Genomic DNA, 22328 nt, shown 5'->3' with positions numbered 1-22328 from the left:
ATAGTTTGAATGCGATATACCCTGTGATTTGAGAAGAAAGGCTCCAAGAAGACCACCGTAGAAGTCATGTAGGTGGTCATATTTCATGCGTCTCACAGTCAATCTGAAAAGATATATGAGTCTAACAGTAACCCTAGAAGTGCAACAGTATGAAGATGACAGTAGGTGTTCATATACTTGTCTTCGGTCGTCTTTAACAATGACCTTTTTGTAAGCTCTTTTATGTATGCCATCATTATCCATATCTACATTGATGGTTACTCAAGAGAAACTTGGTTCAAACTGCTTCATGGATCACAGTATAAAAAGTAGTCAAAAGGGTATGTTGATCGCTATCGCAGTTCATGACGACTTTATCGTCGTTCTTTATCTCCTCTTTCTCCAGATCGCAGGTCTTGTTTCTCGTGGTGTTCTTTATCTTGTCTACTCCTTTCTCTTCGTGGTTCATCCTCGTCGTGGCGCCTTCTCCCATGCCGAGACCGTTCTCTGTCATGACGCTCATGTCTTCGACTCCGTGAATCATGGTGTCGATCACGATCATGCCCTCGCTCTTTAGACCGTTGTCTTCGCTCATGGCGATCCGATGGTCTCTCTCGATCACGACTACGGTCCCTGCTTCTGTGTCGATCTCTACTTCTGTCCCTACCTTCGTGTCGTCGCCGCTTCTTTTCGAGATGTCGCTCCTCGCGGCGCAGATTCTTTAATTCCTGTTCTCTTTCCTCTTGGAAACGCTTTCTGTCTTGTTTAAGCTCACGAACTTTGGAAGCTCCTTGCTTCATCATGGCAAGAGGATCGTTGGACGCTACACGTTTAGCGTCACGATCTCTACGATTCGGGTCTTGGTTTCCCCATACATCCTTCGACGAAGCATCAGGGGCCGCAGCATCAGCTTGCGAGTACCATGGTCGTAGAACACCATCCTTCCCTGAAGCATTCGAGAGACGCATCATAAACTGGTCTTCATAGCTCTGTTTCTTTTTCTTGGCTTCTTTCTCGGCCTCTTCATTCTTTTCTGCGTGCGCCCTTGACTTCTCATCGCCGAGTAAATCGATATGTCCATTGTGGTCCACAATAGGCGCAGAGCTTGTACTCTTTCGCTCAGGCTCGGTTTTCATGAGAGCTTTGTTTTCGTTCTCTCTTGCTATTCGCATTTCGAAGTCGGTGTCATCCTCGTCTGGTCGTTTTCGCTTTCGTCGCGGTCCTCTATGTGAAGCATCGCGATCACCAATGGATGTCTCGTTTGGCTTAGGTGATTCAGGTTCTTCGATAGGAGGAGGTTCTTCGCCACGTAGAATGGCTAATCGACGTTGCGCATCAATCTCCTGCATGCGCTGCTCTTCCCCTTCCTCGGCAGCCTTCGCGGCAGCCTCATCGCGACGAACGCGGGCGACGTTGTCGGCATTGTAGACGTTCCACGACTTCTTGCCTAGAAGATGACTATCGCGTGTTAGATTTATGCGCCAGTATTGTTAGTTCACTATACTTACAGCGGCATCTTGAAAATTGATTGTATGATGAATTAAAACATTACTTTGCGCGAAAGCTCTCCGTCGCCGGAATGCGGGGCCGAAAGATGACATAGGCGCTAACTAAGCCCCTGGACAATGAATGTGCATTGCCCCTCCAGTCGTCAGCTTCCCACTCAAGTTCTCCATGTCCACCTAATCATGAGGTAAGTTGGTAGAAAGATTGGTATGGTAATAACTAGAAACTCCCATAGGCTTGATCGTAATCTTATCACACCGCATACATGACTCATAATCTTTATATCAATCTGTTCTTAATAGACGTCTAGAGCTCTCGACTGTAGAACATACTGTTGTCAAGTTGTCCTGAGAGTCTACCGAATTAGGTATATTGTGGGACTTGGGCTGATTTACACATATCTAATTGGCTTGCCGCTACCTGATCCAATACTGCTACACCTACAGTGTCAGCATAGACTTTGGGTACCTGGCGCAGCTCCATGTCATTACCATCACAAAGAACGACACTTGTACTTACCGATCCATTTATATAAAGCGACCAACCCAAGTTCATCCACCGAACTTCGACTTTACAACCTCATATACTCGTCGCCAAAATGTCTAGAACACCTTTCAGCGGATTCATGGGTGGCTCTCGAGGCCAACAGCCTCCTCCACCTCAGCAACAGCAAGGCTACGGTGGCCCTCGATATAACGACCCTCGACAGCAGCAGCAGCCTCCTCAGAACTACCAGAGTTATCCAGGTGGTAGCGGTGGTGGTGGGTATGCAGAGAAGCCCTCGCGATCGGGCGGGCGCCAAGTCAGCCTCCGAGTCGAGAAGGTCACAGACAAGTCCCTTCAGTCAAGATTGATCTACGGCAACCTGTATGTATTCGCATTCCTGTATCATTGAAACCCAACTAACTCATTACCAGCTGCGCTGTTTCTCCCGATGACTTCCCTCCCAACCGCGATGGATCCGATCTTTATATCCTTCTGCAAGCAGGCCAGCCCATGGGCGAATACGTTGTCACCGCAAAGCCCGTCCCCGGGTTCCCCCAGGGCTGCATCAGCTTGTCAGACCCCCAGCGATCGTGGGCCGGTATCACTATGCGAGATGTGTTCCAAGGAGAAATTTACGACCCTTTTGCGGCTGGAGGCAAGGCGTACCTGGGCTCGGTCAACCTTGAAATCGGCTTTGCTTCTCCCAACAAAAAGACAGATGTTCCTTATGACGAGGACGAGCTCTCCAAGATGTTTATCGAAACATATCAGAACCAGGTGCTTGCTCCTGGTCAGCGCATTCTTATGGATCACCGAAATATTCCTCTCCTTATCGTCGTCAAGACAGTCTCTTTGACAGATCTGGCTATGACTTCAGACGACTCCTCCAAGAAGGCCCAGCGAGAACCCCATGCTAGGGGTATCCTGACGACTCAGAGTCAAGTTGTCTTCCATCGTGATGCAAAGGGTGACTTCAACCTCAAGCCTTCGATGCACAAGCCCAACTCCAACGCCATTCTCGCTCCGGACTTCAAGTTCGAGGATATGGGTATCGGTGGTCTGGATGATGAGTTCGCTACCATTTTCCGTCGTGCATTTGCATCTCGTATTTTCCCTCCGGGCTTGATCGCCAAGATGGGTATTACTCACGTCAAGGGATTGCTGCTGTACGGCCCTCCAGGTACCGGAAAAACGTTGATTGCCCGACAGATTGGTAAAATGTTGAACGCCAACCCACCCAAAGTCATCAACGGACCTGAGGTTCTCAACAAGTATGTTGGTCAGTCTGAGGAGAACATCCGAAAGTTGTTCGCCGACGCAGAAAAAGAGTACAAGGAGAAGGGAGATGAGAGTAGTCTGCATATTATCATCTTTGACGAACTTGACGCTGTCTGTAAGCAGCGTGGCTCCGGATCTGGTGGAGGTACTGGTGTTGGTGACAGCGTGGTGAACCAGCTTCTCGCCAAGCTAGATGGTGTGGACCAGCTCAACAACATTCTTCTGATCGGAATGACCAACCGAAAGGACATGATCGATGATGCTTTGCTGCGACCCGGCCGTCTTGAGGTACATCTCGAGATCTCGCTCCCTGATGAGGCGGGCCGACTCGATATTCTCAAGATTCACACTGCCAAGATGGCCTCCAACGGACTATTGGACTCCAGCATTGATTTGGATGAATTGGCTGGCATGACCAAGAACTTTTCAGGTGCCGAGATCAGCGGTCTGGTCAAGGCAGCTGCATCTTGTGCGTTTTCACGACACACTGAAGTTGGTCAGCTTGCTGCCGTGAAGCAGGATGTTGCCAGCATGAACGTGAAGCGTGAGGATTTCATGGTAGCTCTCACCGAGGTGCGACCTGCTTATGGTGTCTCGGAGGCTGAGTTGATGGAGGCCATTCGCTTGGGTATCTACCCTTATGCACCTCATATCGACATGAACATTCAGCAAATGATGCGTGTAGTGGGCATGGTCAAGGAGGACCCGAACAAGTTCAGCACATCAGTTCTTTTCCACGGTCCTCAGGGATCTGGCAAGACAGCTCTGGCTGCACACATCGCTATGCAATCAGGATTCCCCTTTGTCAAGATGGTCACACCCTCAGACTTGGTCGGATACCGTGATGACTTTGCCAAGAAGGACTACGTTCACAAGGCCTTTACAGATGCGTACAAGTCACCTGCCAGTATTCTAATTCTGGACGACTTTGAACGTCTTATCGGATGGAACCCTATTGGACCTCGTTTCTCCAACACCATGCTGGAAGCATTGACGACTCTGATCGTCTCCCGACCTCCCAAGGGCCACCGCCTTTTGGTTTTCGTCACCACTTCCAAGGCTTCGGTACTGAAGATGCTTGAGATTGATAACGATTTCGCAAAGAAGGTTGCCGTTCCTGGCGTATCCAACCTGCGTGAGCTGGCGGCAGTCCTGCAGGAGTCACCCGAATTTGAACACGATCCTAATGCGGCAGTCAACGAAATCGGCCGACAAACAGGATCGGACAGCGTTGGAGTGGGTATCAAGACAATTTTGGATTGTATCTTTGAGTCCAAGAGAGACCCTAATGGGCAGGTCATTGAGGCATTTGTAGAGTTGGTTGTTGGCAAGATTCAAGAATTAAGGATGTAGATTGGTGCTTAGGTATATAATAGAGTCTCAAGTTCTCAATAAGAACCCTTGTACTACAGATAGTGTTTTGTTCTCGTATTCGATTTGTGACTTCTCTATGATACTTCATGGGTTTTTGTGTGTGATGGGTTGTTATGACACTTAAAGAAACGACCATGGCTGGGACGATGTCTTCAAAATACGGTGTATCATGCAGAATCTACATTCAATACAATGGCTGGTTGCTAAAGGTTCGAGTCTCTGGATGATACCGGTCACAACACTCATCTCTACACATAGCAGAAACATATGTGCATCGTGTCAATACAGGGTAGGCTCATCGAAGCCAATGTCAGAATCACAAAAGATAAAGCAATTCATCTCTTCCATCCATGTCTTGGATTGATTGCTTGCAACTGTAGCAATACCTGTGGAACGACAAGGGTAACTACTCCGAGATGCTCAACGTTACTCTCGCTGTAACATTACCATTGGGCATCGTGATCGCCTTGATCGCCTTCTGATCGTCTTGTAGATTACATGCACAAAGTACGGCAGTGTGTAACCCGTGGAGAACATGGATATCATGAACTAGGCCGATTACGTGCCTGTCGCTTCAAGCGTGTAAAAAACGCGTTAGCGAGGTTTCTGGGATAACCATGAAAGAGAACACGCAAGAATGGATCCATCCACGTTTAAATTTTGTGCGGGCAACGTCGAAGTACCAGATCAAAAACAAAGTGGCTGGAAGCACGGGCTTGTGTCGTTGGAGTGGGTGGTGGTTCATCGGCGCGGGCCTTTTTTTTTTTACCTGTCACGAACTACTTTCCAGATCTGATCTTGTTTGGCTTGACTTGACTCGGCCGGGGCAGCGGCAAAGAGTAGTCTTTCTTGAACTGATAGGCGGTCAACAGAAGAAGTTTGAGAAGGAATCCATCATAACGAGTCAGTTATACCCTTTGCCGCCCAACCATTTCCCCTCCAGCGGGGATCCCGGCCAACGTCACGCTATAAATTCTCCATCTAAAGGCGTTTTTAGTGAGTCAAGGGAAAGGTCATTGGGTTCTTTGTAGTGATGGCGAGTGGGAGTTCGTGTTGATCTGGCGCGTATCAGTTGTTGGATTCGGGGCCGAAAGCCGCACAGCCTCTATACAGTCTGATGATATGATGGTTGATACACGTATGCAAGGGAATCACTTTGGACCGACACAGTACAGGTCTCGTCTTGCTCTTAATACTAGCCATAGTATGAAAAGAGGTCACTAAGAGATGTGAGGCTTGATCACTGCAATCTACGCAAGTTAGATGAGGCTTACGGGGGGATGACCAGAACAGGGCTGCAGGATTGTTTACGTATACACACCAACTTTGGACAAGCAAGCACATGCAAATATAATACAAGATTTCTCGTATCTGTGTCCCGTCTGCCCGTCTATCTAGGGTTGACCGGAGGCATGGATTTTTGTGTTCTTACCCTGGACCTGTTAGACTGCCGAGACAGGTAAAGGCCACGGATGGTTCCCCGGCACCCGACTCACTGGTGTCGAATCACGTCTTAAAGTTTGACCCGGTTTTTGAATCTAAAAGGTGCTAATACTACGTGGATAGCTTTGGTGGGTGCCATGTATCTCTTTGACTTTGCTACTGTAGGTCAGCACGTGGAAGGTGGTTCGCGTTTTTAGTTTGTGAGTGACATCTGAAAGATGAATTGTGATGCTGTAAAGTAAGAGAGAGGATGTAAGAGAAAATTGCGGTAGTGGTAGAAAAATGAGGATACCGTATGCCAAGATGGGAAAACGTGATGGATCATGCATGATGCATTAGTTGCGCTGCATTGTCGGTCATGGGATTCTCTTTCTGGAACGATTAAGGATAGGACAGGACCTTGACCCCCCGCCTCGGAAACAATCAATTATTGCACAGTATGTAGGTACTTGATGTGTGCTGCGAGTGTTTTTCTCTATCAGAATTGATTGATACCCAAATCGAAATCCTACTGTTAGTTACACAAGAGATCGACAAAACTGGGCATGAATTCTAGACTCTCTCCTCAGTGTCCCGTCCGGGACTTGACCTAAAGTGTGCGCCTCTTTCCCTCTCTTCTAAAGTCTGTTGGATGCAACGTCGAAGCATGGCAGAGGAGCAAGTAGAGAGTACCTGACTTTGCTCCAATGATTGATTGGTGCAGGGATGCTTTGATATGTGAGAACGGGCCGAGTTGGGAACCGTTGAGGGTTCAGCTGCAGGTACTCAGTACATCGTTCCCCTCTAACGCACCAATTGAGACCTCAATTCAAAGTACCCATACCAAGGCTATCCCTGTAATGTGCTTTGAACTTTTGTGTATGAATTACCTCATCTTATACATTCTGTGCGTATGTATGTGTGTACTTGATTGTTGTGAGTGGAAAGGATACACAACAATTGGTGATTGCTAATACTTGTTCATAACCAATTCATGGCTCCATCCTTCTCGTTCCTAGTACGGGAGGCAAACAGTTCGTGTCAAGCCGAGCTGTAAATGGCATCACCAATCATATTGCTGAACAGGACTCTGGAAGCTGAGAGAGCTGGAACTAGCCGGCCATTAACCCTTCTGCTGGGTTGGCCTGGGACACACGATACAGCTTCCAAGGTACAGGAACCGCGACACTTGAGTCCTAATCAGTGTCGACCAAAGTATAGCTACATAATCGACCTGAATCGATAAGTGCTATTCCTAAGTGCTAGGTTGACAATTGACCCACACACCCTCTTCTTCTCACCCGCAAACAAGCCCCAAGTCCAGAGCCAGAGCCCGGTCCCGCGGGCAAGCGTCCTTCTTGGTCTGGCCTCGAGAGTCGAGAGAGGTTCAAAAAAAAAAAGAGTCTCCCCCAATTGCTTCTCAAAGTGCCCTTCTTTCTTTTCCTCTCTTTGCTTTTTCTGTGTGAGACAGATCGAAAGGACTTGGCCAGGGTCCTATTGTCGTATCGCGTGCCGTTATTTTGCTGAGAAAACTACACGTCTGTTTTTTTTTTTTTTCGGATACAGCGTGACTCTTTTTTATTTATTTTTCCATGACCCCTCTGTCCCTGTCCTTGTCTCAGTCTACATATGTCTGTCTTGTCTCTGTCCCGTTGCCGACGATCACTCAGTTGCTGAACGCATCCCCGACGCAACCAACTCAAATGTCAACAAAAGCACCAATAACAACAACAATACTCTGCTAACGGATTACTCTTATACTTTATGGCTTTATCATGTAAGTCGCTTTTATTAATTGCTTTTCTCTCATCATGACATCAGCTCCACACCCCAAGATTGTCCGTGGTGGAAAATCAACCAGGTTCAGCCATGCTTGTCGTCTCGCCAGGCCTCAGGTTGGTCTGGGTGGTTAATTAATTGCCTAGACTACGCTGAACTAGCATAACAAGGCAATCTAACGTTGCTAATGGTGCTTGGTCCAAGCCAACACTTTTTACTTTCATCTTTTCCTTTATCCCATATCCTATCATTTTCGTATCGGACTCGCCGTCTTTTTTGAATCCCTTTCCTTCTCTCTCTACCTCTCTGTTATCTGGCACTCCTACCTACCTACCCCACTGTAGCCCGCGCGCACTAGGGTCCGTCAGTTACAGAACCACGATATGCGCGCCAGCATTTACCACCTTCAAATTACTCGCTGCTAACTCAATGCCTTGATTGACAGCTCCTCTATCGCTTTGAGCACCGTCAGCTCTGCACTCTCCTGACAAACAGGCAACGCGCCTGCAAGAGGACGTGCCATGGAGATGGAGGTCATGGAGGCCCTGGAGGCTTCGACTGCAGACCCGCTGCCCCCAGCATCTGATCTCAGCACTGCGCCCCCAGCTGCAACCACTGTCAAGGATCCGACGTCGACCAAAACAACCCATCAGCCAAGGTCTCGTTCAGGGTCAGGCCTTGTCGCAGCCCCTACAGCAATTGTCACTGCACTTAGGAAAAGGGAAAACACCAGCCCCAGCTTCTCAACGCCCACAAAGTGGCCTTCTGTAAGGTCCACTACCACCGCCGCGCGCATGCCTGCGAGTACTACCACTGCCGCGAAACCACTGGTTCCTCTCTCAGAACGACGAATTCACCAAACCAAGCACACGCCTCGAAGTCTCAAGGACTCAGATTCCAGCGCTGATAACCAGGGCAGCCTGGCCCGGTGGGAAATTGCTCCCGATGGTGGATCAGCAGGTCGAGAGGGACGTCAATTCACTGTCGCCAACGTGGGGAACAATGGTCGCATCTATCTGAGGTAGGTTGAGATCTGAATCATCGCATGTTTTCTTGCTGCCAACCCAGGTCTCCCTTGGGAAACCGCTGTCACACTACTACTCTCCCTTCACTCTGCGGTCTTTGCTCGCGCCTTGTGGGGAGATGTCTTAGTGGCTTCTGTATTGCGATCTCATCTTACGTCGTCTTGGGAATATCGCAACGTGGCTGGCACAAAACACGACGCTTGCTCGTATTATCACTTGCGTGCCACAAACCACTGACTCTCATTTTCTAGGCCGACCGTTCGCCCTGCGTACCAGCGATGTCCTCAGCCTCAATTTGTTTTTCCCATCACGCCACCCAGCACTGCAGGCTTGGATGCAATTTACCAAAACAAGCAGGTTCAAGACGAGACCAGCGAGCTTCACGTCAGTCAGTGGACCCCGACCGAACCATCGCCTTATGACACCAACAACCGAACCTATTTCGAGCACGATTCATATCCGCTCCGGCCTGTAAGGCACAGACGCGCCCTTTCCGACAGCACGGTCCACGAAGCAACCGTTGCAAAGGACTCGGAGCCGGGGGCCTTCAAAATCGTTATATCTAAACCGTTGGAGGAGTATCGGCCCCGGACTATGGAAGATTTGGATTCCAACGACCCTCTTCTCGATATTTCGATCCCTTCCTGGCGTATTGGTGTGCCACGTTTTACTGGAAGAGGCACCCCGATGATTCGTGGATCTTCGTACGCTCCCACTGAGGAGTTTCGCTCCAGCAGCGCTTCGCTGCTGAGTCGACCTCAGGGTGTGCTCAACAGCTCTCATCCTGATATTGCATCTCCAAGACGACCGAATTCCATGGTTGTGCCGATGTTACGACTCTCACGAACAATGTCCGCCTTGACTCAGACCCCCTCAAGTGCACAGTTCTCCAAACCCGTCCGCCCTAGTTGGCGATCTAACTCAAAAGTTGAACCCGCCATGTTCGACGAACTCACCTTCAAACCAGCATGCGATGACCGAACATTAGTAAAATATTCTGCGGCTACCGGTGCTGTTGTAGCTGCTACGCCCCCACGCCTCGTTGCTGAAATCACATCACCAAGCTTCCTCGACTACGAACTCATTTCGGACTTCTTCCTAACTTTCCGAGCCTTTCTCGAACCCGTGGATCTTTGCCGTATGCTTATCGCGAGATTGCGGTGGGCTCTGGCCCGTGATGATGAAACAGGAATGGTGGTCCGCGTTCGCACCTTCGTTGCTCTTCGACACTGGATTCTCAACTATTTTATGGATGATTTCGTTGTGGATTATAACCTCCGACTCGTCTTCTGTGAGCTCCTCAACGACTTTGTGGACGAACTCTCACAATGCAATCGAGGTAGAAAAGTCCAGCTTAAGATTCTGGGAGAGCTCAAGAAGTGTTGGCGAAGGGTTTGTGCACTTTATTGGGACAGCCCTGATTTTGACGATACTCTCGATTCCAGCGTGCCCGTTACGCCTGGTGGTATTGCAGGTCACCGAGATGCCAGTTTGGACCCGTCGTTCTGGGAGCAGGATGGAGCCGAAACACCCCGTATTGAGAGCCTATTACCGGTCCGGAAGAGCCTTGCTGAGCGAACTAGCTTCATCGCAGACATTTCTCGAGCCGGACGTGTTAGAGATTCCGTTGTAGTGGAGCCTCGGCCCAGCACACCGGATGGACAGCTTACAAGAGATCCTATGGAGGGACAACAAGCATCACCAGTTAGCATGATCAGCATGGCCAGTATGGATATTGTTTCTTGTTCGTTTCCCACCAAGATCAAACCTACCGCCCAACCAGCAGCCCAAAATCATCAGACGAACCCTCTGGCTGCTCATCCTGTGACAGCCACTTCAAACCCTCATTCAGGACCGGTCGCAACAACCCCCCGCGCCCTTGTTGGCAAGCGAGTACGACCTCAGGGTGCTCACAAACGCAACAACAGTTTGACTGATTCTCTACGGGAGCACAGCACCGACAAGTTGTCATTCAAGGACCAAGAGTTCATGATGACCGCCCCTTATGCGGGCAGCCTTGTTCGCGGTAACTTACTACCTCCAGGCCAGGCATATGTTGATATCGATATGCAAGAGTTTTCCAACGGCTTGTTGCCAATGACCAGCATCAGCCAGGAGAGCCAGAGCCTCATCAAGCAGAGAACGCCCGGAAGTGCTATGTCTGGTCACGGTATGAAGAAACTACTGGGCAGTGTCCGAAGAGCCCTTAGTACTAGGGGACAAGGAACGTCATCCACTCAAGGAAGCTTTGTTAGCATCAACAACATTGGTCCCCGAGGTGCCACGACAAATCGAATTCCTGGAACAGCTGTTGTACCCCAGAACCGACAAAGGCCTAGCTGTCCTCGACCGCCTGTGAGAATCGACTTGCTTGGTGCCGAGGTGGTCGAAGACTTTAAGAAGGCGGTACGGGACGAGGCCGCCGCTGAGGCCAACCGCCGTGGACTGCCACCGCCGATGTCCCCCAGCACATCTCTGACGCCTGCTCGTGATATTCAATGCTCAGCTGCTGTCTATATGGATCCGAACGACTTTGAGCAGCTGCCCCATGAATATAGGCATCGACCTACTAGCGACATGGCCATTACTACTGGCAGCAAATCTATCGTGATCGTGGACGATACGACCCCCTTCGATCCATCTCTGCTACATCGAATTCCGACCAGCAATGCTTCTGTTGAAGCATTTGCCGATGCCTTTAAGCTGACTGGTGCTGACCCAACACCCCCATCTACCCCTCCGGCCGGTCACAGCACAGGTACCCCCAGACGTTCTTCATACTTGCTTAACCAACACCTTGTGCGCCCTTCATTAGATGAGGATCCTCTGCCGCCATTCGTTCCCGACTTTGCAACACTCGCTCCTGTTACCAGCGCTCCCATCTCCGAAGATGGTAACCGCGTATCGTACTCGCATACAGCTCGAAGCTCACGCAACCACCCCCCAGTATCGCTACAGAACCATCGTCGTCTGAAGTCGGGTAAAACACACCGATCTCTAAATTCTCTACTGCGTCGCCGTAGTTCAGCTACCAATGCCCTCGTTCGTCGGTCTGCCGTCCAGAGCTTCGATGCCACCACGGTTTCCGCCCCGTCCGTTGCAGATCCTGAGCCTGAAGAGCCAATGCCAAAGCCCCTACGAATTCTTCGACGGCGTCCAGGAGGAGATCTTCGAGCCGCTACGAACGTTGGAGAGCTGGACCCTGTCAACACATTGAGAAGGTCACATTCCGTTGGGTCACTGACAACATACTCTGAGTCAATTCGCAGCTCCTTCATTCAGAGCCCCCGTATGAACTCTTTTGGCCACGGTTCCTTCGGCCGAGGCTCTTATACCCGCGGTTCTTACGGCACTGGTGAAGTTGTTTCCATCGATTACACGCAGCATAAGAGCGAAGCCTTTTCCGTTGGACAACTTGCAGATAAACCAAGACGAGATCTTTCTTTATTTAGTACACATTCGTCAAAACCAGCGATGCGACCTTCATTCGAAAAAGAGGCACAGAAATTGGCACAAATTCCTGATGACGATGATGACGGTGGCATTGAATCCGCACTGGCCAAACTCGAAGGTAAATTTCCCGAGAGAAGAGCCCACAAATCAGCTGTCGGTCCTCCTCCATTGAGTCGAGCGGTAAGCGACAGTGTTGCTACGCATCTATTGGATGTTGAGCACAGAAAAGAACACCATGAGCAGCAGGTCGTGGTCAGGGAGACGTTTATGTTCGATGCTGAGGATAGCGAGCCTGAGCCTATGATGGAGTCGCAGGACCAGCATCTCACACCTCAACGGCCTGTCACTGAAGCAATGTCGTTCTTGACTGGCTCTTCCCACAACTCTTACTCGTCTGTGCCAATTCTCGAGCGGGATTCAGTCAAGGGTCGCCCATGGACCAACATATCAGTCTTGGAAGGTCCAGACGAAGAAACGACTCCTCGTGCACATAAAACGCTACCATATGTCGGCGGTGAGGGTGACCCTCAGTTCGCCTCATACGATTTTGTGGAGAAGACAAAGAGTATTGAGGGTATCAAGCCGGGCGATACCTCTCCATCAGTCGAAGAAGATCAGTCGTTCCTTGAAGATGACAGTGATCTCTCATCTGAGATGTCTGCCGATGCTATTGAATACGAAGAGTCAGACTTTGGTGAAAGTGTGGTTCCTCGAGTTAAGCTTCCTGCTCATCCTCTTGGATCCCCAGCGCCCCCTCCCAATCGCAAACCTCCCTCACCTCCTATGACTCTGGTACAAGCTCTCGAGATGTCCCCAACTTCCTGCGTCCATGTACCTTCATTACACGAGGAACAGGTCTGGGGACAGAAGCCACTCCCCCCAACCCCCGAGACAACACCAACTGCCCCTTATGTTGTTGTAGCAGAACGAGCAACAATCGATGGATATCGCCAAGCTGCCAAGCCAGAGTCCATTGAAAGCAACAAGTACTCAGCTCATTTGCCGTTCATCCTGGCTTTTGACTCGGAAATTCTTGCGCAGCAGTTTACTCTCATCGAGAAGGATGCACTTAATGAAATCGACTGGAAAGAGCTCATAGACATGAACTGGAAAGACGCTGCTCACAGTGATTCTCGCTCGTGGGTTGATTTCCTCCGCAACTCTGATGCTCATGGCGTTGAGGTAGTCATCGCTCGCTTCAACATCATGGTCAAATGGGCCATTTCCGAAATTGTTCTTACTCAGGGTCTTGAAGAGAGAGTGCGATGTCTCACCAAGTTCATCCACATCGCGACGCACTGCCGCCGATACCGTAACTTTGCCACCCTCGGACAACTTACTATCGCTCTGTCCAGCAACGAGGTTGCCCGCCTGACCGAGACCTGGCGACATGTCCCTCCTCAAGATCTGAAGACACTGCAAGATCTTGAGCAGTTGGTTACTCCCATGCGCAACTTTTACAACCTCCGTGCTGAGATGGAGACCGGCTCCGACCAAGGCTGCATTCCCTTCGTTGGTATTTACACCCATGACCTTCTTTACAACGCTCAGCGTCCATCCGAGATGGCTGGCTCTCCTACCACACCCCCACTCATCAACTTCGAGCGGTGCCGTATCGCCGCCTCTGTTGTTAAGACATTGCTTAGGCTGTTGGAAGCCAGCACTCGATACAAGTTCCACCCTATCGAGGGTATCACAGAGCGCTGTCTCTGGATGAGTGCCTTGAGCGACGAGGAAATTCGACGCCACTCGGAGATGCTCGAATAAATAAACCTACACAATCATGTCGATCACCCACATTTTCACAACACATCACACATATGGGAACGATAATTACGATTTATGACACACCGACTCGACGGCGTTTCATCTCCTATGTTTCAAAATCATCACAAGAGCATACCCAGCATGTCTCTACATTATACCCCATCTTCTACATCGTAATCATCACCTGGCTACGCTACATAGCCATTTCATTCTCCAACTCTTCATACAATATAATCATCATCAAGGCATCTGGGACTACAGCAAGGAGTTGGGAACCTTTTTTCTTTTTACCGTTTCTATTTTCACACGAAACCCATTGAGGTTTCTAGGTCTGGTTTCATCATACCCGCACAGCGCAAGCGTCAAAGTTGCGTCTGTTCCTTTTTTTTTATTGGCTTCTTAAATACATAGAGAGGGGGATTGATGGGAAATGAGTAATAGGAAGGATCGGCTGGTTGGATTCACTTGATATATAAGTGGTTACTTGCTGGGTGGGAGCAACGGAGTTGACAAACTGGAGGATTAGTGAATGAGCAGATGTAACAAAGGATTTACACAATTGATACCACGTCTGCGATGATAACTGTTGCCTTATAAGGTTCTGGTGATATGTCTGATGGTTCTGAGTAGGATGGCGGCAAGTTTTGATCGTGCCGTATGATAGCATGGCTGAGTTGCAGCGGTACTCGTTCTGTTAGACATGGGTCCGACCTGTATGTTCTTGAATGCAACGCTCTTCGTTCATTGTACGGGGAGATGACACAAGATACAAAGACATTTCCGGTGGACTTTCTCAAGGTTATGTGACTACTTGACTACACAATCTTCCATACGTGGACATGATACATCACGGTCAACAATTTACGGCACAATTGATTGGGTAAACCCAGCTTAGACGACTCATATTTTGACTTCTGCTCGCATCAATACAAATTTCCACAGAAACAAAGGCGGGATAACGATCAAGTCCATCCCCTCGGCAGCGCAGGGCTTTCCCTCTCCATCCTTCTCAATGAGAAAAGGAGGCGAGTATCTTTCCCTCATTAGCACCGCCAAGTTTTGAAAGAAAACAAAAACCTTTAGTCCCCATGCAAAGTTCGTAGTAAGAAAAAAGGTCAGCAAGTTATTGTGTTTTGTCGTAAGATGGGGATAGAAGAAACAGGAAATGTTTGTCGAATAGTTTGATTGAACCACAACATCCACACATCCTTCAATGCTTTTTCTGCTCTCCCATTCCAGGACCTTGTGTCAAATTCACTCGTTTGAATTTTTTTGGTATCCTCTTTTTTGATTTCTTTACCATTCAATCGCCTCAGGAACTTGAGCGCCGGAACCCTCTTGGGCCTCAGTACCCTACCACTGAGACTCCTTGGGGGGCTCGGCGGAAGCAGCCCACTCGGTGTTAGCGGGGGCAGCACCCCACTCCTCACCGGCAGCGCCGTCCCAGCCAGGAGCGCCAGCAGCGCCAGAAGCACCGGCGAAGCCAGAGGCGGGAGCCTCCCAGTCAGCACCAGCGGAGGCCTGGAAGCCGGACTCGATGGCGGCAGGGCCCTCCTCGTCAGCGCCGGGGACCTTCTCCTCCTCGACCTTGTCCTCGGCCTCAGCCTCGGGGTCACGGTCTGCAGACAGTTAGTGTGAGTTTGTAGGTTAGCTAGGATCCAAAACGTACAGAAGTAAAGATCGACCATGACGTCCCAGGGGGTCTCGCGGTTGTAGATGGTACCGCGGAGGCGGAGGACCTCACGGGCGAGCATCCACCAGACGGCACCGATAGCGTGGCGACCCTTGTTGTTGGTGGGGATGGCAACATCGACGTACTCGGTGGGAGAGTCAGTGTCGGCGAGGGCAATGACGGGGATGTTGACGTAAGAAGCCTCCTTGATGGCCTGGGCGTCGGTTCGGGGGTCGGTGACGATGATCAGACGGGGCTCCTTGAAAGATCGGGTGATGTAGTTGGTGAAAGAACCGGGGGTGAAGCGACCAGCAATGGCAGTGGCACCAGTGTGGGCGGCGAACTTGAGGACAGCACGCTGACCGTAGGGACGGGCAGAGATGACACAGATGTCGGCGGGGTTGTCAATGGCAGCGATGACACGGGCGGCCAGGACAATCTTCTCCCTGAAAATGCATTGTTAGTGGATTGCACAAAAAAATGTGGTGTCCTGGCTTAAGTGTCTCGACCCCTCCTCCGAATAGCTTCATATTTCCAAATTTGAAGATGCGTTTTCAGATTCCCCTCCCGACACATGCTGAAGCCCGTAGTCCACCAAAAAATAGCCATTTTAAACATACCAGGTCTTGCCGACGTTGATGACGTTGACACCATCCTGACGGGTCTTCCAGAGGTAGTTCTCCATGTGAACCTGGAGGTTCTTGGAGCCGAGGTGGCACTGAGCGGCCAGCAGGGTCTCGATGTCCTGGCTGGTGGCGTTCATGACGGAGGGCAGGTTGGAGGGAGCCATCTTGACGGATTTGTTCTCTTGTCTGGATTGACGAAGGGATGGCTTGGGAGAGTGACGGCGAAGAGGATTGTGGTGTTGCGTGCAAAGAGTCGCAAAACCGAAAGTTCGCGACGGAATTTTGAGTGCCAAAATGTGTGTGGTGAGAAGCCCTGATTCTCGATACGCTTGTCCGCTTGAGGGTTAGCGCGATGATAAGACGGATTGGGTCTATCAGCACGTGATAGATAAGCTAGGCCATTCTGGGGCTCCCCTCATGCCCGTCACGGTATCGGTGGCCGGGTCATGGAAAATTTGGGGCGGGCATTGGGACGACAATCCGTTCTCTGGTGTAGAAGCAGAAACAAATTGATGCTTTAATCATGCCTCCCAGAATACCGGCGCTGCCGAGCCTAGGCTCACTGAACCGTACGTCTTTGCTGTAATTGTGCACTTCCTCAATGCTAATCAATTGTTTAGTTTGCCTCCGACCCGCATCGAAGCCCGCAACGCCCAACTTCCTACCCATCGTCCAGACGGCCAACCTTTCCCAGCGTGAGAAGAAGCGCAAGGCAAAGCAAGACCCTTATAGATGGGCTCAAGCACAACAACGAAAGGCTGCCAATGTGCAAAGGCGCGAAGAGCTATCCCGTGAGAGAGATGAGGCCTGGGGCGATCCTGTCCTAGGAAAGAAGACTCCTTTCATTGAATCCTTGGAGACGGCTGGCCTGAAGAATTCTGATTCTTCTGTGTCAAATATTGGAATTCGAAACCATTTCCTTACAGACGCCGAGGTTAAAAAGGCCACCGCACATGCATACCAACTCACTAAGCCCATGATTGGCGCAGTTGAGGAGCAGATGGAACCTGAGACCAAGGAAGATAAGATGAAGCAGCACAAGGAGAACCACCAGAAGGTTCTCGAAGCTTTGAACCGAATTACGTCGCTTGAGAATGGAAGCTCAAAGGACCGCTTTCACGCCAATGTTCAGCGCATCATCAATGAGTTCGGTCGTCACACAACTGACTCAAAATTTATGATGAAGCCCCGTTTATCTACTGACGGGGAGGAAAAGCTTGGGCGATGTGGCCCTGATACTGGTAGCTCTGAGGTCCAGATTGGCATCTTGACAGCCAAGATCCATAACCTCTCAAATGCCCTGCAGATCAACCGAGGCTATAAGGACAAGCACAACAAGCGTAATCTAAGATTGCTGTTGCATCGCCGACAGAAGCTCATGAAGTACATGGATCGCAAGGAGAAAGGAAATCAGCGATGGACTCACATGGTTGAGACGCTGGGACTTACACCTGCAACCTGGAAGGATCAGATCTCGTTGTAAGGGAAGGGCGGGAGCTGTTTTTGTAGAATAACTTGTTTCTCTTTATGTACAATACAAGCCACCTGAAAGATGAGCGACGATGCCGCCTTTTGCATCTACCCATCTTTCCCTTTGCGCCAGTGTGGAAACTATTCCGTGCCATTACGAGCTCACATTTGCTACTATACTACACAAAACCCTGCTGAAAACGAAAGCTGGAGGGACTCAAATCAAAAGACGCTGATGTAGTTGCCAATACGCTCCTTCTGGTTCTGAGCTATGCATTCGGCAATCCAAGTAATGTTGCGGATTTCCTATTTATAGATTAGTTGATGCATAACACTGGGGCAGAACGAGTGACTAACCTGCTCTCGCAACTTTACCCACGCGTAGACAATGCCGTGCGTGAATTGTCTAGTGAATGCGTTCTTGGAAATCTCCATCTCTTTCTGGTAAAACATATCTTCCAATGTCTTGGTCTCACCAGCACCGCCGCCCATGTTTCCAGGTCCTGATGGGCCGCCACCAACATTGATGGCATCAAAGAAAGACTTGTAGTCATGAACACCGTCGACGGCCAGGCGAACGCCCTCAGGGTCTTCGGCACGAGAAAGCATGAGAGTTCCCTCGGGGTACAGCTTTCCAAAGCTGGGGTAAAGCTTGTTACGGTCCTGCTTGGATAGATCGGTGCCGAAAGAGTTGAGTGTGATATTGATGGCACGGCGGTCAGCCTCGAACTCGAGAATCTCAGACATAACCTCAGCAGTGGGAGTGCCAGCCATCTCAGGGTGAGTGTTGACAAAGTTGTAAAAATCCTCAAGGTAGTTCTTATAGAGTGTGTTTCGAACAATCTCAATGTTCAGCTCGTCGAGGTCCTGATGGCTCAGGCTGCCCTTGAAGTATTGGGCGAGAGGGGTCTCGATGAGTACACTGTTGTAAAGCTCCTCAATGTTGGTAGCAACGCAAAGCACAGGCATGGTTTCAAACCAGCCCAGGGGGTGGCATCGATCAAGGAGCTCACGGGTATCGCGTTCGTGAAGGGTGCCTGTGATGAGAAGGGCAACATTGTCGATCATGTAGCCGTAAGTGACGTAGTCCATAAATGTAGCGAGAGAGCCAACAGCCTGGGCGCGAACATATCGGAATTCTGAGATGAGCTTGTCGGTTGTCTTGGCCGCAAGAGCTGAAGTCGAGGGGTTAGGCGGTAGAGAAGCAAGGAAGTCGCCGTAGGAAGGGCCAAGTTGGAGCTTGAGATCTAGACATCATCAGCATGTAAGAGGTTGAGGATGAAGTCGAGTCGCGTACCATCAATGGTTTCGCATTGGGTCAGGTTGTTGTAGGCTGCGCCTGTGAGAAGGCTGTTGCGGTAGCCTCGGACGATGCCCTCGACGTAACTGTTCACTGGGGTTAGTCTCCATAACTAACTCGCATGAAGCTTCCGGCTCCAACTCAAGCTAAGACGCACCCGTTGTTGACGTTGTAATAAAGACCTTCCATCTTGTAGTATGGTTCGTCGCGTTACGTTCGGTCCTGTTGTATCGTATTCGAGATCTTGATAAATAAATGGAAAGTCTTGGTGGTCGAGGCGATGAACTTAGGTCTATCCTCAAACAAAGTTGGTCGCCTAACAATCCCAAGCCGTAACGCAAGCTAGACGTCGCGAGCGTCGAGGCCCACACGTGAGTGGCCAGGAGTTCGCAGTGGCTGGGGTACGTACCTACTGACTTCATGCAAAAAGCCGGACTTTCCTTTTGCCGACAGCCGGAGAACCTTGCATCACACTTTCTGCGCCAGTGCCAAAGACCAAAAAAATTGAGTGGATCCTTCCCAAGCTTCCTCTGAAATTTTTCCATCGCCAGTTTATCTTCGATCTTTCCTTCCGCAGCCGCGCTCAACTAACCGGACTGTGCCTCGCGAGGAAGCCACGACGCCAATCGATTAAAGCGAGACCATCAGGAAGGAACCAACTAATTCAAAATGTCACTCTTTGTGCTTGCCGAGACGCCGGCAGGGTAAGTCGCGACCCTCGACAGCCTCGACCTCGATTTATCATTGCGAGGATGCTGCAAGTCAAACAATGGGCATTGGCTAACAAGAAGCAGCTATGGCCTGTTCAAGGCTACCGACAAGAAGATGCTCAAGAACGAGGAACTCGCTGCTGAGCTTGGCCGACCCGAAAAGGTCGTCGAAATGTAAGTTTTGAACATTTTTCATTTGCGAAAACTTTCGCCAGTAGGCACTCGACAATGTCTTTTTTCACAGACATTGAGCGGTCGCAAACATGCTACGATGCCAAAGACACACCAACTAACACCGTCTTGCCTCACAGGCTCAAGCTCAAGAAGTTTGTCAAGTTCGACAGTGCCGCTACCGCTCTCGAAGAGGCTGCCTCGCTCAAGGAGGGCAAGGTCCCCGAGCTTCTCTCCCAACTCCTCGACGACCTCAAGTCCGAGAAGAAGGCTTCGATCGCTGTTGCCGACATGAAGCTTGGCACAGCTATTTCCAACTTGCCCGATCTTAACATCTCCCCTGTCTCTGGCTCCAACACTATGGATCTTTTCCGAGGCATTCGAGGCCAGATGGCCAACCTCATCCCCGGCCTGCTTGAGGAGAACTTTGACCGCATGGCTCTGGGTCTTTCTCACTCCATGTCGCGCCACAAGCTCAAGTTCTCTGCCGATAAGGTCGACTCCATGATCATCCAGGCTATCAAGCTCCTTGACGACCTCGACAAGGAGCTCAACGTTTACGCCATGCGAACCAAGGAGTGGTACGGATGGCACTTCCCCGAGATGGCCAAGATTCTTAACGACAACTTGGCCTACGCTCGCGTCATTCTCGCTGTTGGCATGCGCACCAACATTGCCGACTGCGACCTTTCTGAGATCCTTCCCGAGGAGATTGAGGTCTCCCTGAAGGCTGCTGCTGAGATCAGCATGGGTACCGAGATTACTGAGGAGGATCTTGAGAACATCAAGCTCCTGGCTGACCAGGTCATCGTTTACTCCAACTACCGAACCCAGCTCTCTTCTTACCTCGAGAGCCGCATGCGTGCCATCGCTCCCAACCTGACTGCTCTTGTCGGTTACCTCGTTGGTGCTCGCCTCATCGCCCACGCTGGATCTCTCATCAGCTTGGCCAAGGCCCCTGGTTCCACCGTCCAGATTCTCGGTGCCGAGAAGGCTCTTTTCCGTGCTCTCAAGACCAAGCACGACACACCCAAGTACGGTCTCATCTACCACTCTTCGCTTATCGGCCAGGCTACCGGCCGAAACAAGGGAAAGATCGCCCGTATGCTGTCTGCTAAGGCTGCTCTCGGTCTCCGTGTCGATGCTCTTGGCGATGTTGAGGATGATGCCGATGAGGAGGAGCGCGCCATCCTCGGTCTCAGCAACCGCATCAAGCTCGAGAACCACCTCCGCAAGCTCGAGGGCAAGCCTCTCCTGCCTAAGGGTGCCAACGTTACCCCCTCTGGTGAGATCGTTGGTGCTGGTCAGTTCACTGTCAAGGAGACCCGCCGATACAACGGCGACGCTGATGGTGTTGCCGACGAGGAGACCAACGAAGCTACCCCCGCCAAGAAGATTAAGAAGGCCAAGAAGCTCATCGAGGAGGTTGATGAGGAGATGAAGGATGCTAGCGATGACGACAGCGACGATGCTGCCACTCCCGCCAAGCCCAAGAAGCTTTCCGAGGCCGACTACGAGCGTCTTGCTGAGGAGGCCGGTATCTCTGTCAAGAAGTTCAAGCGCAAGTACGAGCGAGGCGATGTCGAGCTCAACGCCGATGGCACACCCAAGGTTGTCAGCAAGAAGGAACTCAAGAAGCTGCGCAAGGCTGCCGAGGCCGCTGAGAAGGCTACCGCTACACCTACCAAGTCTCAACCTGCTGAGGAGACCGAGGGCAAGAAGAAGCGCAAGCACGACTCAGATGATGAGGCCACACCCAAGAAGGAGAAGAAGCAGAAGAAGAAGAAGCGTCACTCTGAGGCCTAAATGGTCCCGAGTATCTTATCACGGCGCAAGTCTTGATGACGCTAAATTGGACACAATTGTAGGACTACGAGATTAATAATTCTCAACCTACCTGCTTTACTCGTACTCGTCTAAACACTGACGACGAGCCATCAACACAAAACATCACAATAAAAGTCAACAAGAAAATGTTGGATGGTTCCTGATGTGTAGATATATGATACCTGAGAGACTCCTGGCATGGCAGCTTCTGCCCGCACCTTGTTTCCTGGCTGGCTGGCGTTTGGGCGGAGGGCATATCGGCGTGATTTGGTTTTACTCATTTTTCGTGTTCTCTACTTGACCCTCTGTTCACGTTCCCCGGGATGGTGTGCGCTGATCAAAGGAGGTGGAATTGGATAGGAGAGTGAACAGAGGGGCTCTAGAAGATAAAGAATTTGTCAAGTTTAAAAAGTTAATCCTGATTGCCTTGCTCTAACACGGCGTGACTGCTAATGTTTTGCATTGCATATATCTGACTGAAAC

General features: G+C 50.4%; 7 protein-coding genes across 7 annotated transcripts; 4 read left to right on the top strand and 3 right to left on the bottom strand.

The window, feature by feature from the left end:
- Positions 1-277: 277 nt before the first annotated feature.
- FGSG_10902 (uncharacterized protein) lies at positions 278-1495 on the bottom strand (the record flags this gene model as incomplete). The annotated part of the gene is made up of 3 exons (XM_011327176.1): positions 278-642; positions 755-1437; positions 1488-1495. 3 exons carry the CDS (start codon positions 1493-1495, stop codon positions 278-280), a joined length of 1056 nt encoding a protein of 351 aa, XP_011325478.1.
- Positions 1496-2083: 588 nt separating this feature from the next.
- Positions 2084-4629, top strand: FGSG_10903 (uncharacterized protein; the record flags this gene model as incomplete). Its single annotated transcript, XM_011327175.1, has 2 exons — positions 2084-2352; positions 2403-4629. 2 exons carry the CDS (start codon positions 2084-2086, stop codon positions 4600-4602), a joined length of 2469 nt encoding a protein of 822 aa, XP_011325477.1. The 3' UTR covers positions 4603-4629.
- Positions 4630-8345: 3716 nt separating this feature from the next.
- FGSG_10904 (uncharacterized protein) lies at positions 8346-14069 on the top strand (the record flags this gene model as incomplete). Its single annotated transcript, XM_011327174.1, has 2 exons — positions 8346-8845; positions 9101-14069. 2 exons carry the CDS (start codon positions 8346-8348, stop codon positions 14067-14069), a joined length of 5469 nt encoding a protein of 1822 aa, XP_011325476.1.
- An 848-nt stretch (positions 14070-14917) lies between these two features.
- On the bottom strand, positions 14918-16624 carry FGSG_10905 (40S ribosomal protein S0). The gene is made up of 3 exons (XM_011327173.1): positions 16362-16624; positions 15739-16187; positions 14918-15688 (listed from the first exon to the last, which is right to left on the bottom strand). Exons 1-3 carry the CDS (start codon positions 16529-16531, stop codon positions 15423-15425), a joined length of 885 nt encoding a protein of 294 aa, XP_011325475.1. The 5' UTR covers positions 16532-16624; the 3' UTR covers positions 14918-15422.
- A 266-nt stretch (positions 16625-16890) lies between these two features.
- FGSG_10906 (uncharacterized protein) lies at positions 16891-17850 on the top strand (the record flags this gene model as incomplete). The annotated part of the gene is made up of 2 exons (XM_011327172.1): positions 16891-16936; positions 16988-17850. 2 exons carry the CDS (start codon positions 16891-16893, stop codon positions 17848-17850), a joined length of 909 nt encoding a protein of 302 aa, XP_011325474.1.
- A 209-nt stretch (positions 17851-18059) lies between these two features.
- FGSG_10907 (vacuolar ATP synthase subunit D) lies at positions 18060-19326 on the bottom strand (the record flags this gene model as incomplete). The annotated part of the gene is made up of 4 exons (XM_011327171.1): positions 18060-18143; positions 18195-19084; positions 19135-19223; positions 19295-19326. 4 exons carry the CDS (start codon positions 19324-19326, stop codon positions 18060-18062), a joined length of 1095 nt encoding a protein of 364 aa, XP_011325473.1.
- Positions 19327-19806: 480 nt separating this feature from the next.
- FGSG_10908 (nucleolar protein NOP5) lies at positions 19807-21929 on the top strand (the record flags this gene model as incomplete). Its single annotated transcript, XM_011327170.1, has 3 exons — positions 19807-19841; positions 19932-20021; positions 20159-21929. 3 exons carry the CDS (start codon positions 19807-19809, stop codon positions 21822-21824), a joined length of 1791 nt encoding a protein of 596 aa, XP_011325472.1. The 3' UTR covers positions 21825-21929.
- Between the last annotated feature and the right edge of the window lie 399 nt (positions 21930-22328).

The sequence above is a fragment of the Fusarium graminearum genome, chromosome 3 (assembly GCF_000240135.3).
Source record: "Fusarium graminearum PH-1 chromosome 3, whole genome shotgun sequence".
Lineage (NCBI taxonomy): Eukaryota > Fungi > Ascomycota > Sordariomycetes > Hypocreales > Nectriaceae > Fusarium > Fusarium graminearum.
The sequence above is the reverse complement of the archived record's forward strand: the minus strand, read 5'-3'. Positions and strand labels throughout refer to the sequence as shown.

Bases quoted from the DNA above. Each gene is read 5' to 3' on its own strand.
- FGSG_10905 (XM_011327173.1), bottom strand. From the start codon at position 16,531: ATGGCTCCCTCCAACCTGCCCTCCGTCATGAACGCCACCAGCCAGGAC. The intron at 16,188-16,361 runs GTATGTTTAAAA...ATGCATTTTCAG, and splicing joins ATCAACGTCGGCAAGACCTG to GGAGAAGATTGTCCTGGCCG. The intron at 15,689-15,738 runs GTACGTTTTGGA...AACTGTCTGCAG, and splicing joins CATGGTCGATCTTTACTTCT to ACCGTGACCCCGAGGCTGAG.